Raw genomic sequence first — 16,241 nt, forward strand, 5'->3', positions numbered from 1 at the left:
AACTGTCAGTCCGTGGTGTTTTTTAAAACTGAACAAGCTGTATCTAGCTGTCTCGTTAGAAGGAATGTATTCACGCTGCAGTACAGGGCTTTGTTTCCAGCATTTGGGAGGGGACTTCCTCTCTGAAATCTGGGTGTCTTTACATTTTATTCTCCAGTATTTACTATCATGCTTCTTGATTAGAGCAGATTTGATCAATTATTCTTTCCCTTGAACTTAACCTTAAAATGATGCCCCTGCAGACCTGGGCTGCGTTGCACTCTGACCCCTCGCTCTCAGTACACTCATTCCCCAGCCCTTGTTATTTTTTTCCCCCCACTTTCTAGAACTACATGCTCGGAGCTGTACATGGCTCGGGTAGAGGAGCGGGGTGAGGCCGCTTTCCCTGCCCGAGGTTCTGAGCGCTGGGCCGGGGTCCGTAAGACCTGAGTGGCGAGACGCAGCCGCCTGCTCCGCAGCAGAGCTGTGCTGCCTGGCGCTCTGGGTTAGAGCCGCTCCTAGCTGAGCAGTGTCTGCAAAGCCATTGGTCTCGTATCGCATCGTGGTTTTTTTGTTGTTGTTGTTAATAAAGAACAAATTTGGATTTTTGATTTACAAATCATGAGTTTATCCCTCACCAGACACACCAAAGACCAGTAAAGCTTATAGCTTTTCCATCTGTTTATAAAGCAATACTGTATTATAAAGAATTGATATTTTTATCACATGCTTGATTGTTTTTGGGGTTGTTTTTTTTTTTTTAAAGATGTGCACTCTAAACATATCAAACCTAATTTCTTCCTATGAACTTAAGCTGTCTGCGCACAACAGATTTTTTGGAAAAGGAAATGACAGGACCCATACTATCAATAATTTTAAATGATGCATGAAGCAGTAACACTTCCTAGGAATTAGATTATTGTGACTATTCATGAGAGAAATGTACAAGAAAGGGGTTCTGTGGCATGGAAGTGTGTGTGAGCGGGGCACAGGCTGACTTTTGGCTGCTGCAGAGGGGGATTGTGTGTGTCTGTGTGTTTTTGGGAGCGGTGAGCTGAAGGAAAAGGAAGAGTTTTGTATACCAGTAACCATGTGACAGGAGGGGCAGGAGTTGGGATTTCTGCAGCAGCATTACTGGGTAAAACAGGGCACAGATGTGGTAAAACTCTGTGGTTCCTTGCTACTTTTACGGCTATCTTTGGGAGACCTGCAACATACAGTTTCCCTCTCAGTGTGCTTTCTTTATGTTTGAAGAAGGTACAGCCGAAAAAAAAACACCAAAACAAAAATCAGCCTTTGGGACCAGGCAGTTAGGACTGAGTCAAGGAGAAGGGAGAGGCGAAGGTCTGGCAAAGATGTGAAGGGTTTTGTGATGGAATCTCCATCTCGGTAACAGATACCCTTTCCCCAGGGAAAAAAAAAAAAAGATTGTGTGTGTAGAAACTCACTGTATGAAGTAGTTTCTGACAAAGATAGCTGAAATAATGGAGCAACTCTGAGTCTGTATCTAATGAGGATGCTTTTTTTGTTGTTGTTAAAATGAGACTATCATCTATGCTTACCTAAGAGGCAATTATGTGAATTTCATGTCTGAGGTATAACTTATGCAGGAATAGTTCTGTAAATACATTTAAATGAATTGTAAAGATATTTAATAAATATAGTATTTATACTAAAATGTGTTTTTTAAAGTAAAGTTGACTGCAAAACCTCTGTTTGTTAACGCAGTGATGTCGCTGGTGGTGCCAAGATGCGCCGCCACCAGCACTTGCGGTGTCGGGCTCTTGCTCAGACCCTTGCACAGTCTTCTCAAACCTGCATCCAAATGACGAGGTGGGGAGAGGGAAGAGAAGAATGGAAGTCTGAAACACAAAAGCCTCTTAAACTCATACTTTCAAGCGTATCACTTTTATTTTTTTAAATGCATTTCTACGACAGCTTTGGCTATTCAGGTAAATGCTAGCTCTACAACCTTTCTGTAAAAATACCAGCTATCCTGTAGCGAGGATGCGTGTGGCTATGCCAGGGTGGGTGGGTTTATTTTTCCAGCACTCAACTTCACAACAGCAGCTTAATTTGCCTGAAGCGATAACGCAGTTTGAACTCTCCAGTGAGAAGGTAGTGGAGAGCTGACCCTCCAAAGCAGTGTCCCCAGAGAATACATCCATCACCAATCTCAATCTAGTCAGTCATGACCTAAGTTTATATTGCGTTACAACAGCAGCTAACAGTCAGAATGACCCGCGCTGGTGGTCAGCGTCAACAGCGAATAAATGCTTAACCTGTCCTGGCACAGCTGGAACTAATGAAGGACTCAACATTTTGATAAAATACTCCTTTTTGTATGTCTGTCTTGCAAAAAAAGAAACGGGCACCATGTGAGGAGGATTTCCACTTTCCAGACTGAACAGGTATTTGTGAAACACAGTTTACCGTACAAGCTCAGAATACAAATAGTTTCCATCCAGTTCTAACTTGCTAAAGAACTGCGATTAGACCTCTTTCTAAAATTAGAAACAGCTCCACAATTACCAAGTCAAATAGTACCTTTATCTTTCACGGCAACCCCCAGTGGTGGTGGATTCAAACACTTCATGTTACTAGAGAACTTGGGAGCCAAAATCCTCTTCGGTGTCACTAGCTGTTGCTAAACTATGGAAGGTGTGACTGACAGCATCCTTCTCCTTATAAGAAACTGCTCCAAAAAACAAGGAATGAAACTGGAAAATGCAATAATTATAGAAGTAAGAAACTGCATGTGATACAGAATGTGGGGGTTGGTTATTTCTGCAGCTTTTGCCACTTTAAAATCAGGATTGGGAGCCTCCTTACCTTCTGGTAATGAGACACTCTCACCTCTCCTGGCATTGCATGGTGCTCTGCCCCACTCGTGTCTGTCTTTGTGACTCTGGGAATACTTCTAATCTCTTCTTTTGCCAACGGACTCGCAGGTTTTGCCGACTCTGCGTTCGGTGCGTTTCTATTCCACTGTGGCTTTTTGGAAGGAACTGGTGCGGTGTTGCTGTCTTCATCCGTGGAGGTTTTTTCAGATTTACCCATGTGTGACTTTGAGCTGGGTTGGAGAGAGTAGGTCAGGTTAGTAACTGGCTTTTATGTTAGAACGTCTTTATTTTCTCCTAATGAAAAACATTATGGCTTTAGATTCACAACAAGCATCTTCCCCTCCTCCTGCAACAGAACCCCATGGAGATAAAGGAAAGCAGAAGCTAGCACGGAGTGCTCTCCATTGCACCAAGTTTTACTGCTGTGTGTGATGCTAAGACGTTCCTGAACCCATCTAGTTTGCGTTTTTTCTATGAACAAAGACGCCAGGATCTGTACAACGCTTACCAATACCCTGCAAGAATGAGCAAATCACTTCCCACCTTAAACCTGACTTGGCTGGAAAACTTTAAACTTCCATTTTCCATCCTCTTAAGGCAGTCTGCCTCCCTCACCCAGCCCTGACGCCCACCGTTACCTTTCCAGCCGCTGGGAAACCGTCTCGTTTTCAATGTCAGACAAGGTAGCCAAAATAAAGCTGGCTTCCAGCATCATATCTTCAATGCTGAAAGCAATTGGCCTAAATGCAAATATTCAGAGACTAAACTGGCATGCATAATTACACATGTTGTCAGAAGAAATCCAGCTTATGCAATTCTATACATACAGATTAAAAAGTGCCTTCTCTGAAAAGCTGAAAATCTAATATATTTGCTGCGGAAGAATGTGAGATGGCTTTCTGTTGCAGATTTAAATGCTCCAGTGAGCAAATGCTATACAATATTAAACTTAGTCAAATTATAGTTTTAAATATGTAACTGTTAAAGTAATATTTTAAACAGAAAATGTATTGTTTCTTTAGACTACTAAATAAAATCATTGCATGCATTAGACTGAGAACCTGAAGTGCCCAGGTAACTTGTAGGTGCTCATTAGTTAGCTTAGTAATACTGGTGCTCATGTTAAATGCTTTATGCGTAATAACAAACTACTTAACACTGTATTGCAGATCAGAGATACAGCTTTTGGTACGAAACGAAAATCTCTTGTACTGTTCCAGTTAAATATTCATTGAGTAACCTGCAGACAAAACCCGACTGCAGAGTTGTAACTGCAGTAGTTCTAGACAGGTGTTTTCTGAAACCTACTTTCCAGAGACGTCAAAATGGATTGAGACAGGGACGCTGGTAGCTTCTGAAAACGCTAGTAGGCCCTGAAAAGAAGGGGTGGGTGGTTAAGCGCCGTTTTAAAAACAGAAGATCAATATTAGAATGTAAGTTTATCCCAGCTGTTGTTTACTGGCAAAAAGAGGGTAAAAGTCTACGGGTTCTAGAACAGATTTTTTGCCTTCGCTGCCTGGAGCTTTGCCAGAGAAGCTTCTGCGTGTGGAACTGCTGTGGCCAGGATGCTTTCTTCAGTGCAGTTACAGTGTGTCTGCCCAGCACGGAAACTATATTTTTTTTCTTTAAAAAATGTTTCGCTTGCCTTTCAAAGGCTACTGTGAGGGACTCTGCAGTGTCTTGGTTTTTAAAGCTAATCCTCAACCAGCTGGTAAATACTACTGCTGGGCAGGAGGCCTGGTGGAAGACTTCCCCCGGCCATTCTGCAGGGACCAGTCTGTGTTGTCCTGGTCAAGTCATGCAAATTAATGGGAAATGTTTTCTTTTCAAGACGAGTTCTTGCTTTACCCTTAATTCTTTAAGGCAAAACGTCACTTCAGAATCCACTCCGACTTGCAAGTCGTCAAATTCCTCTGGGTTTAGCTGTATTTCAGTAAGCATCGTCTTTGAAAAATCTGTTTAAAATAACAAGAAAGTCAAGGACTCAAAGGAGTGAAGCTTGAACTTAACAAAACTGTGATTGTAACCATGAGGTTTTTACATCAGCATCATTTGAACAAATAATTGTATTTTTATAGCAACTAACAATAAATGTTTGTTTATCTAAATTTAATTAAGTAAAATAAAATCCTCAATTTATTTACAGTATATTATGTAGATTTAAATGGCTTTTAACAGAACTTATTTTATGTTCTACTGTGTGATCTAACCTGATACCTGCTGTCATTTTTGCAAATCTGCTTTGTCAACAGGCATTCATCACAATTAGTATTACTGGCTGCTTATTGTTGCATAGATGGGAAGACCAAAATGCCACATGACTTTAACAGACTAATCATAATTGCTGACAGTCCTCTGAGGACAATGAAGGTGGACTTATCTTGGCCTTCAACAAGGCCCTGTTGCGTGTTCAAATATACTCTTGTAAAGTTCCTTAAAACTGTGGAAATGCAGACTTACAGCACACCTGCCAGCTTCTGCAAGGCAGAGCCTACCACATGCAAATGAAAACAAGTCTAGGCAGAAGGTGTAATTTCTTTCTTTGAAAATTAAACCTGAATGTGGAAAAACCCAAGCATCACCAGATGATACGTTCAAAGGACACGTTTTGTTTCAGTGCATACAGAACATTTGCTGCAGGTGGTATATTGCATCACATGCTACACAACAAGAACAATGCTTGTAATGCCTCCTTTTTCTCCTTAACCGTTTGTTTTTTTGGTATCTCATTCCATTTGTACCTACCATTTTTTTCACTTTCTTTCCTTACAATAACACTTGCAAGCGTTGTTTCTAAGATAACAAAACTTGTCATTCAAAATGTACTCTTTTTAGTGTCTTTTTATTTTCCGTAATTTCTTCCCTGTTTCACTCCAGTTTCCACCACTTCATCCTTCTCGCTCTCCACTGCGTTAGCCTGTTCTCAGCACAATCCCCGCCCCTGTGCTCTAGGCAGTCATCTTTTTCTAGGTCATTATCCTCAGCTTCAGTCATAAGCAAGTATGAAAAGCATCCCTTCATTATATGATATACAAGAACATATACTTCAAGAACACAATTATATCTTTAAAATTAGTTTGAGTCACACACCAAGCATCTAGATCGCTCTCCATCTCGGACGGAGATCTGGAAATGGCAGTGCGCTGCATAACAGCGTTAGGCCAGCTAACGCACTGTATTGCCCTTATGCTAAAATATACTCCATAATGATATCAATTCTTTAATTATGGTATTCAGATTTAAATAGTTCTTTGCAGAACATAAAATTATCTCCTTTTTCCTGTCTGTTGCCATGCTTCTGCTCTTGCAGCACAGTAATTACCTCTGTTCAAGCCTACAGCAAGTGGCATAATTTATTTCAGTTGGCTGCTCAGCCTGCTATCTGCCACTGATACCAGGAAAATGTTATTAAAAACATACTTTCTTAAAATATATTAAAACCAGACCATAGCAATATGACTTAAAATCTCTCTATATATATTCCCTCTCTTAAAAATCTCATTCAGCCATAAGATGCAGTAGTTATTATTCCTTTAGATCACCTGTTTTAAAGTCCCAATATTGTTTCGTATTTTGAATTTCCTTACCAGTGTCTTCCTCAGTGTAACTCTTGAAACAAACTTTCATTGGAGTAACTGATAAGGTTACTTCCTCTTGACTGGTCGGAAAGTGAATCATTATATCAGCCAGCAGCCTATAAAATTTCATTCAACATTGAAATAATTTATGTGCCACAAATTACTAGCTAGCATCTGTTACTCACATTAGAAATGGAAATTGCTACTTGGCAAAACTGCCTTTGAAATGTGCACCCCTTAAAGCGTGCTGTGTCTTTTTAATTGATTTATATTGCAATAGGTACATAAGGAATTAAAAATACAACTAGTAATTATGAAAGCAAATTTGTTTATGTTTAATGCCTGTGTATGCTGCCAAACAGTCTTACATATGTATATATGTTGCTGCTACCTTGCTGTATGATCATGATTTTGAGCAAACTTCAGCATCCTAAACTCTTTATTCGAAAGCATGCAGTTTTAAAAGTTGCATAATCTTTTTCTAAACACACAAATACATAGTATCTATACAGAGATACCTTTATACACCTTTAATGCTTTAGTAGTTGATTATGGTGACAAGAGCCCCTGTGCACAAGGAACACTTCTAATAGAAACGCTGTCAGGAAAAGTAGTCTCACTGTTCTTTGCCTTTGCTTGCAATGACAAGTCAAATCCTGGAATTTTCCAGGGGCTGCTTTTCAAAGCAGAACTTTGCCTTATTGCATTTTAAAAAATGTACTTTTACCGCTGGATTCTTTGCCTGTGAAATTAAAGCACTACTTCATTTGTCATAGGTGGAAGCTGCTCAAAGGTGTGAATTCAGATTGTACACTACACACTTCTCAAGGTTAGACCGAGTAGGATTAATGGTAGAGCGCTCCAAGTTTCTGAAGTTGTAATGCGAAAAATGAAGCACTAGGATACAGGATTCAGGAGTTTGCCATTTTTTGACTGTGCCCTAATCAGATTTTGGTTATGTTAATGACTATGAGAACTGTATTGCTTCCTGTATTATTTTATTTTTCCCCCCACAGAAAAAAAAAATCTTTATATTCATTACCTGGAGTGGACTTTAAGTATGTTTGGACACATGTGCTTTGCAAAAACAGCCTGCAATGGATCACATTCTTGAAATGTCAGATTGTATGTTTTTACAACACCTAAGTATAAAGCATATGAACAGGAATCAATGCTAGTTTGTAATTTTAAATGGTTTTTTCAGTATTAATCGTTTTTTTAGGAAGTCTCAATAGAGAAAGTAACCAAGCAACTTACTCTAGCTATGTGGAAACAACTCATCCACAAAGAGAAAACTGAATTAACATGCCATCTAAGACTTCCTTCATCCTATTAGTTATGCCTCTCCAGCATCTGAGTTTTTTAAGAATCCACAAGAAATAAATGAATAGCAACAAGTGCAACAAATGCAGGGGGGAAAAAAAAAAGGCTTCAATATTAACTGGTATAATAATATAAATGGTGGTGGAATACAAAAGGCAAACCCTACAGATCTCTATGTATTTCTAGATAAGCGTGAGCTAAGAGAGCTTAATTCTCTTTGAGACCTAATGCAATATATTCTCTCATTATTCTTAATACAAGCTAGATTTTTGATAGTGTAATCCACTGCCTATTACACAGCACAGCTCAGCAAGCTATACTGACAGATGATGGTTCTGTATGAGTTTGCAAAGATTAATGCCGATGAATATACCTGTGTTCTGCTGGACTGAGGATGTCAGACCCATGACCGTGTTGAAGAACGGTATTAGCGGTGGAAAGACACAGTAAATCCTCTAGTTCAAACACTTGGCAAAACAGAATTTTCCTCCCTTTCCATAATGTGTATTTTTTCAGAATTTACTCTAGCCTATTTCTAAATGTTCTAAGCAGTAGGCTGACAACTAATACATAGCATGCATTAACTAGTGAACTGAAGAACGTTCATCTGATAACTCCTGTTATAACTTCATTTTTACAAGGTGATGCACATGATAAGTAGAATTATGATGTGAAGAGGCTGAAAGTGTTTGGCATAACGTTCCATCAACAACATTCAGCTAATAATTACACTAAATATTATGTTGCCCCACTGTTTTAAACTGTTTCTGTAAAGTCACTTTAGTTGTAACCTACCATGTTTGCAGAGGAGCTGAAAAGTTATGTGATGATCATTAATATTTGTATAAATGCTGCATTTCTCTACATTCCTTTCCAGCACATTTACACATCTAAATACAGGAAGAACTGACTGTAAAAAAAAAAAAAAAAAAATTAAAAAAAATCAGTGCAGAAGTTACTTACCAAGCAATTTTGCAATGTACTTCCCCAGTTTTGTACAGTTTATCTCAAGCTCCTGCTTTTATGGCTTCCCCAAACGGCTTTGTAAGCAGATGCAGGGAGCCAATACTGATCCTAGCCATCCTCACCCACTATTCCAATGTAAGGCCAACAGACTTGTTTGCTAAACAACTGCTCAAAGCTCTCCTGGCTCAGACTGCCTTTGAAGGCTACAGGAGAAACACTTCAGAGGCAGAAATGTGGTATTCCTTCAACCCAAGATTAAGCTGGTTCAGCCTTCGGGAACCGCAGGGCACAGCTCAGGAGGAACACCTTCGAAACATAATTAATACTAACGCTCTCTTTTGCAGAATTGCTCAGAAGTGCTTGAGTTTAGAGCCATCCACATACCTGTATGAGCCTCCCCCTAAAATTTCATTTGGAAATTGGGCTAATTTGCTGCTTCCAAAGCTGTGCATAACAATGCATTAAAATGTACCTTTATTATCAATTTACATGGAAGGGATAACTGTTTTTCCTTCTGATGTGGTTGAGACATGGCTGTCCAGCAGTAATGTTGAAAAAACATAGATGAGAAGACATATGCATATGCTGACCTTGAAGAATTCACTGATCTTAAGGCAAGCTGAAAATGTAAGTAAAATGATTTATAAAAGCCATCTCTGTGCTTTGGTACCGTACCTAAGCCACAAAACCTTTAAATGTGTACATCTCAAAATAAATATGGATGCATCATGCATATAAACGTGTTCAGACTTACCACCTTCATTATCAGTGGTCAGAGGTCACTGGGATAATACAGACATAGGAATCCAATCTACGGACATTTAAGTGGTCTTGAAGTGTGAGTTACCTAACCACTTAAAGCTCAGCATGCATTTGAGGCATTTGAAGGACTGGCGTTTATTCTAAAACAATCTTCCTCTACACCCATCCACATGATATGCACCGATGAGCAAAGACATTACTAGCACCTCAAAAATTCTTCAGGTATAAAAAGAAATGATCTCCACTTCTGATTTTCCAGCTTCCCAGCAAGTTAAGCAGAGTTGAGCACTTTTAACTAAGAAACCTCTGGAGAAACCCCTAATTCTGCTGGAAATGGTGTTTGATTAATCGGAGGCATATTAATGGCTGCATTCTTCCTGTTGAATCATACCAGTACAAAAACATGTTGTTTAGAGGCAGCTTCTGATGTGGTACGAAACATAAACCTTTTGACCCATGACAATAGAAATAAAACCCCTGATATTAACCCGGATGTCCTGGACAAGCTTCAGCTTGGGTAACAAAAAATCGAAGAATATTAGGGGCAGAGTAGGAATGAATCTTCCATGATGTAATCTGCGTAATTACAATTACAGAAATATGGCATTTGTCCATGTTGAAAGCGGAGGAAGCTGAGAGAGAAGGTAACTCGAGAGTGAATGGTAAAAACTGCAGGAAAACAACACAATATCCAACAACATAAATACTATGCTTCCAAAAAAGATTTTTAAATTACAATAAATCAAATTCACTTACACCTTTTTCTACGGGGTCAAACCAGAATTCATCACTAATACGTGCTATGGCGTGTATCGCTCTTCCAAACACTAGCAGGAAAAAAACAAACAGTGCAATATGTGTTCTAAGTTAAAAATGTTACACTGCATTTTCTCCAGAATAATTTAAGAGGAAACATTACAGATTTCCGACGTGTTTCAAAAAACCCCCGATGACATTACTCTTTCCTTTTTAGTAGCATAAACACCTTGATGTTTTTGAAAGCTGGCTCCAATCAGGTGCACCTCGAATGTCCTCTGTCCCTTTGCAGCAACTGGTATGACCTGATGCCACCACAAGTTAATTGACTCTAATTGGACAAAACACCCCAACTAACAGAAATTAGAAGTTAGAAATTACATTTTGTAGATGGCAACAAGTTTGAGCAAGCAGTAAGCAGCTGGACATCTGTAAAGATGTAGCCCTAAGAAACACAGAAGAAACCAGGCATGGGTCTCAAAATTTGCCTCTGCCCATGCTGGCACTGGCAGAGCAGCATTTTACAGGAAAACGCTGTGTGGGGGCCTCTGGAAAGAGAATAGTGCGCACAGAGAGGCACCCAGGTATGCAATGGCTTCTCCACCCCAAAGCGCCACAAATGCAGCTCTGCTCTCTGATCTGAGCAACTTTCTGAGGCTGCACGTTGCCCCACAAAAATGCCTTTGTCCTCCTGGGGACGAGGAAGAGGCAGCTCCTCAGCTCTGCTGCGACCGTGGCGGGGCCGGCCGCAGCTCCCAGCGCTTCGCACCCCGCTTTGCACCGTCTGAAAGGCCCCACGGGGAAGCCCACCGAGAGCAGCGCCAGGGACCCCAGGGTGGCAGCAGGCCAGTCACGCATGCCCACGGCTGCCGGCCCCGCCAAGCTGTAGCTCCCTCAGGTGGCCCCGCTCCGGGGTGCCTGTTTCTCCCACGTACACCCTCTGTCCCAGGCTCTCCTGCCTCCCCTGGGGCCACGGGTACCTCTGAGCTGAGCCCCCCCAATGACGCACTTCATGGCCCGCCGCAGACCCCGGCCCTTCGCCACACCCTTCCCCTCACACGACAGCCGTAGAAAGGGCGGGAAACGCCCCCTGCGGGCGAGGGGAGGGGTTCAGCGCTCCTCAGAGACCCGGATGTAGGCACGTGGGGTGGCTGCGGAGAAACGCGTTCCGCGCTAGTTTGGCCCGTCGGAGGCGCCGTAGCGGGCGGTTGGCGCCGGCCTGGTTTCCGGGAAGGGGCCGCGGCGGCTGGTGCGAGGGAGAGCGACGCCGAGCAGGATGGTGAGCGGCGGGGACGCCCCGTGTCCCGTCCCGCCCCGGGGCCCTCTCCCCGCCGGCGTTCGCCCCGCGGCGCCGGGGGGGCGGGGAGGCCTAGGCTCGCTTCCTCCGGCCGCGGCCCGCTGGGCCTGGGTCAGCGGCACGGTGGGCGCGGGGTTCCCGCGGTGCGGCGGGCGGGCCCCGCCGGCGGCCGTGCTGAGCGTGCGGTCGCGGAACGCGTTCTGTCAGTCGCTGCCCAGAAATCCGCCTGGTGCCGGGCTGAGGCAGATGGAGGGCGGGCGGGCGGGCGGGGAGCGCTGAGAGGAGGTGAAGCCCCGCTGGGGGCCCGCCGTGGTAAGGTGGCCGTGCTGAGGGGCTGTCACCGGCGGGAGAGCTGCCGGGGCTGAGCCCAGGACCTGATTTTTAATTTTTTTTTTTTTAACGCTTCTTTCATAACATCAACGATTCATTAATTATTATTTGCCTATTCATTTGGCTATATTTTCTTTTCTGTTGCTTTCTTTTGTTTAACATTGATCATGTTTCACCCTGTTTTTCATTCCCCCCTGTCTGCAATCAACTTCTTCATTCCGCTAAGGCTGGGCACAGAGTAAGTTTACTCCTCTTGGCTGTTGCTAACACCGGTGGTAAGGGCTGGTTAATGTCACTAGGTGATACAAATGTCAGATGGTACGTATGAATTAGGGGCTGCTGTTCCAACCATGCTCAAGATTGCACCTAAATTCCTAGTTAAAGCCAGATTGTTGTCACATTCTCTGATGCTATTTTATGTTGCAGATATCACTGATTATTAAACACACTTCGGTGCTTCTCATTTGCTTGTAGCTCAACGAGCTTTTCATTAATTCATGGGAGCTCAGATGTGATTTGGGTGGAAATGTGGGGCCTGCCAGCTCATCAGCAAAGGAAATGGTCTTTGTTGAATGCACAAACTCTGCTGACTTCAGTGGGGTTGTCCGTTTTACGTGGCAGTATAATTTTATTAAATGTTAAATACATAACTGGTATTGCACATCTAAGTCGCATCAGTAAGAGAATCTATCAGTTGCCACTTCAATAATCAAAATCACTTGTTATCCATTTTTTCCTTGTATTCAAGTATATCATCTCTAGACTGATGCTAGTAAGGGTGTTTTTCATTGGGAACCATCAAAACTCTGTCTTTTTTTTTTTTTCTCCTCTCCTGGGTTAGTTTTAAATTGGTAGCTTATTCAGTAAAAAACTCTTATATTGCCTTACCAATACTTTCAACCATCTATTCTCCAAAGATGCACGGCTTTGGTGATGGCACTGAGATGTTCTTAATAAAAAAAACCTGAAAACAGAACCAAAGCCAAACAAAAAACCCACCGAGCTTCCCTTTGCCTTTTTTGATGACTGTTAGCATGAAGGTAGCTGCATGGCCTAAAAATTTAAAAAGCAACTATTAAAAAAGGTAATTTCTTAGCATAGTTACTCCTAAATTTTAGGAATAACTTTTACTACTGCTTTTATATATATTTATCTGGGCTATGTCTTTCACAAACACATTTGATGGCTGTCATTTTAGGAACTGTTTTACTAACAAAGCATTATGGTTGGACAATAAACTGTCTCTTTTTAATACGGAGCTATTTATCAAGGGATGACTGTCTCTAGATCCTGTGTTTTTACAGTGTAGTGGCATAACAACCCATGCCTTATAGAGCTTTTCATGCCCTTTTTGCATAATTAATTTATTGCTAAGTTGCTTGCATTAATTATTTCTTTATTTGCAGATGTAAAGCTTGGGATTTTAAACTATGGTCTTGCTTCATCTGAATCCTTAATTTTGAAGCCCCCATTAAATTTGTATTCTCCTTGCATCTGTTGTACTGAAACTATGAATATAGAGAGCTGGTAATTGGCTTACCTTCTCTGCAGTGCCCTGTTTTGGGGTTTTTTTTGTTGATTTTTTGTAAAACTGTTAGTCTTACTCTGTTGTTCAGTGGTTCCTACGATATGGACTCGTGAGCAAGCTTCCTGTTCTGGTCAGCTACTAACACATGTTGCAAATTTGCTGCTTTTTTTTTGTTTTTAATAAGGAAGAAAATAGAAGTTAATTAAACCAGAAAGAAACTTGGATGAAGAGTTTTAAAGGGAAGTGGCCACAGTTTAGCCATGTCTGCTTGACAACGTGTGCCAGAGATGTCTTTTTTTTTTTCTTTTGATGTCTAAGGACAAAAAAATTGGGATAGTCTATGGTAGTTCCCCAAGTTGTGTAAAATACATCAAGTAGTAGGTTTATGGTTGGACTCTATGGTCTTCAGGGTCTTTTCCAACCTAAACAATTCTATGATTCTGTGATTTCTTTTGTTATACCTTGCAATGGCTTTCAGCAACAACAACAAAAAATAATCTGTAGACCATTGTGTTTGTAAGGCCCCCTTTGGATAACATTCTACATTTGTAGGGGCCCTTGTTTTCCCTCAGTATAGCAATATTCCATCACCATTTCATTCTTATTTTAGTAGATTTTACATCAAAATGCAAAGTTATGAAACTGAAGAAAACATTGCAAAGCTTTCTGTTTGCCAGCGATTCTCGTCTTAATAAGTATCTGTAATGATCTTTCTTTCCTGTCATGACACCTGGTAAGTTGGTGTTAGTATTAGGAGATCTTCACATTCCACATCGATGCAACAGCCTCCCAGCCAAATTCAAAAAACTGCTGGTTCCAGGAAAGATCCAACACATCCTCTGCACAGGAAACCTCTGCACCAAGGACACTTATGACTACCTCAAGACGCTGGCTGGGGATGTTCATGTTGTGAGAGGGGACTTTGATGAGGTAGTATCCTCTCTTGATAATGACATTTTTTGTGCATCTTTTATATAAAAGGCAACATTTGGGTTATTTGTAATTTAAGTAAAAGCGGGCAAACTGAGCTTAAGAGCACGTGAAAAGGAAATTGGGCAAAAGAGTTGGGGTTAAAATGAATAATGTGAACTGTACAGTAAGTTCTTATCTGTCATAAGTATGAATAGAAGTAATTTTTGTACTTGGCTATGTGTAGGACTCCAGCAAACAAGACCTGCAGTTGTCAGATCTTTGAAATGCCTTGCATCCTACCACGCTTCTCCACAGAGTTCATAAAAGCAGCTTTGTAGCTCTTACTTTGTAGCAGTAGGGCCAGTTACATTGACTATTTCCATAAGCTTCCCCCCAGCCCCTTCTTGGTGTTTGTGATCACAGAGTTTTTAAATATAAATCTGTACATCTAATCTCTCTGTGTTTTTTGTGGTGTTTCTTTTTTCCATTTTTAGAACCTGAATTATCCTGAACAGAAAGTTGTAACTGTTGGACAGTTCAAAATTGGGCTGATTCATGGCCATCAGGTTATTCCTTGGGGTGATATGGCCAGCCTGGCACTGCTACAGAGGCAATTTGATGTGGACATCCTAATTTCAGGACATACACACAAATTTGAGGCATTTGAACATGAGAACAAGTTCTATATCAATCCAGGATCAGCTACAGGAGCTTATCATGCCTTAGAGAAGTAAGTGAAATACGGGAAATACCCATGGGGGGTTTTCTTCTTGATGACAAAACTGAACTGCAAAACTCATTATGAAGGTTAATGTTTACATTCTAAATGTCTTGGAGAGGAAGGGTTGACAGTACTAAACCTCCTTGACTGAAACAGATGAGAGTGAAATAAAGCTTCGTATCTGATGTACTGTGCTTACAAAATCTTTATCCCTTTTTCTTAAAAGTGGTTTCTGTCAAGTAGTGGTGAAACACTGCTAAGGTGATTATATATGCACAATTAATACAAATTTTTTCCTCTTTCCAGCAACATCATTCCTTCATTCGTGCTGATGGATATCCAGGCTTCTACAGTAGTTACATATGTCTATCAACTAATTGGAGATGATGTCAAAGTAGAAAGAATTGAGTACAAAAAATCTTAAAAATGTCTTTGCCTGTCTGGTATTTTTACTATCTCATTCTGAACTGCAAGTTATTACAATACTTGATTGCTAGTTTACAGTACTACACTTAATTGCTAACAGATTAACAATGTAGCTCATTGGTAAAAACTTTAAAACAAGGTTGTGTTTGCTTTTCTCTGTATGAGTTGATTTGTAAAATATTCCATTAAAATAACTGTTTAAATACTGTTCCTTAATGTTGTAATAAACTCTACTTCGTAGAAGAAAACCTAAGCTTTATGAACTGTTGCTGGAAAAATGCAGCAGTTGTAGTTGCTTCTAAAATACCTAATGCTCTGGTTTGGTGACTGACTTCTAAAAGATACTTGTAAAGGGCTTGAACAAAAAAATTGAGGGCTCTGGGGCTGTGTTATGTTTGCTTAAGAATCCAGTTATTTGATTTTCTCAATTCAACACTCCCAATAAAGGTAAAATAATAAAATGGATTGATAAATTCTGAAAATATTACAATTAATTCCTAACTTAGAGTAGTAATTTCACTGTAGAAAGTTTAACGTTAGTCTTTTTATAATCAAATTCAGATACCCCTGTGCTTTAATGAGTGATTGTCTCAACTATAAACAGTGAAGAGGGCTTTTCTTTATTTATGGCTTTTATCTGACACTACACATATGTGCACTTTGCTCCATGTACAAAGGTTTTAAATAGTGTAATTCCACGTGGCACTTGTACTACCACTGAAGACTAAAACCATGTTCAAGATGACCGGACCTTCTGTCTGTCCTGTTCTCATGACTGCAGGGATATGAGTGTATTATTTTAGCAGCTCACATTTCTCAT

The 16,241-nt window shown here is 40.8% G+C and overlaps 2 protein-coding genes across 2 annotated transcripts; one reads left to right on the plus strand and one right to left on the minus strand.

The window, feature by feature from the left end:
• Positions 1-2,579: 2,579 nt before the first annotated feature.
• On the minus strand, positions 2,580-12,847 carry RAD9B (RAD9 checkpoint clamp component B; the record flags this gene model as incomplete). Its single annotated transcript, XM_082007727.1, has 11 exons — positions 11,188-12,847; positions 10,208-10,278; positions 9,162-9,308; positions 8,519-8,633; positions 7,443-7,542; positions 6,410-6,516; positions 4,671-4,777; positions 4,131-4,195; positions 3,461-3,562; positions 2,812-3,052; positions 2,580-2,699 (listed from the first exon to the last, which is right to left on the minus strand). The coding sequence occupies exons 1-11, from the start codon at positions 11,219-11,221 to the stop codon at positions 2,580-2,582; spliced, it is 1,209 nt and encodes a 402-aa protein (XP_081863853.1). The 5' UTR covers positions 11,222-12,847.
• VPS29 (VPS29 retromer complex component) lies at positions 12,036-15,419 on the plus strand (the record flags this gene model as incomplete). Its single annotated transcript, XM_082007777.1, is given in 5 exon segments — positions 12,036-12,050; positions 12,052-12,072; positions 14,101-14,292; positions 14,769-15,004; positions 15,302-15,419. Coding segments are annotated over 5 exon segments (582 nt in total), but the record flags the coding sequence as incomplete, so codon positions are not given.
• Between the last annotated feature and the right edge of the window lie 822 nt (positions 15,420-16,241).

Source organism: Phaethon aethereus, assembly GCF_964289735.1.
Source record: "Phaethon aethereus genome assembly, chromosome: 17".
Classification (NCBI taxonomy): Eukaryota; Metazoa; Chordata; class Aves; order Phaethontiformes; family Phaethontidae; genus Phaethon; species Phaethon aethereus.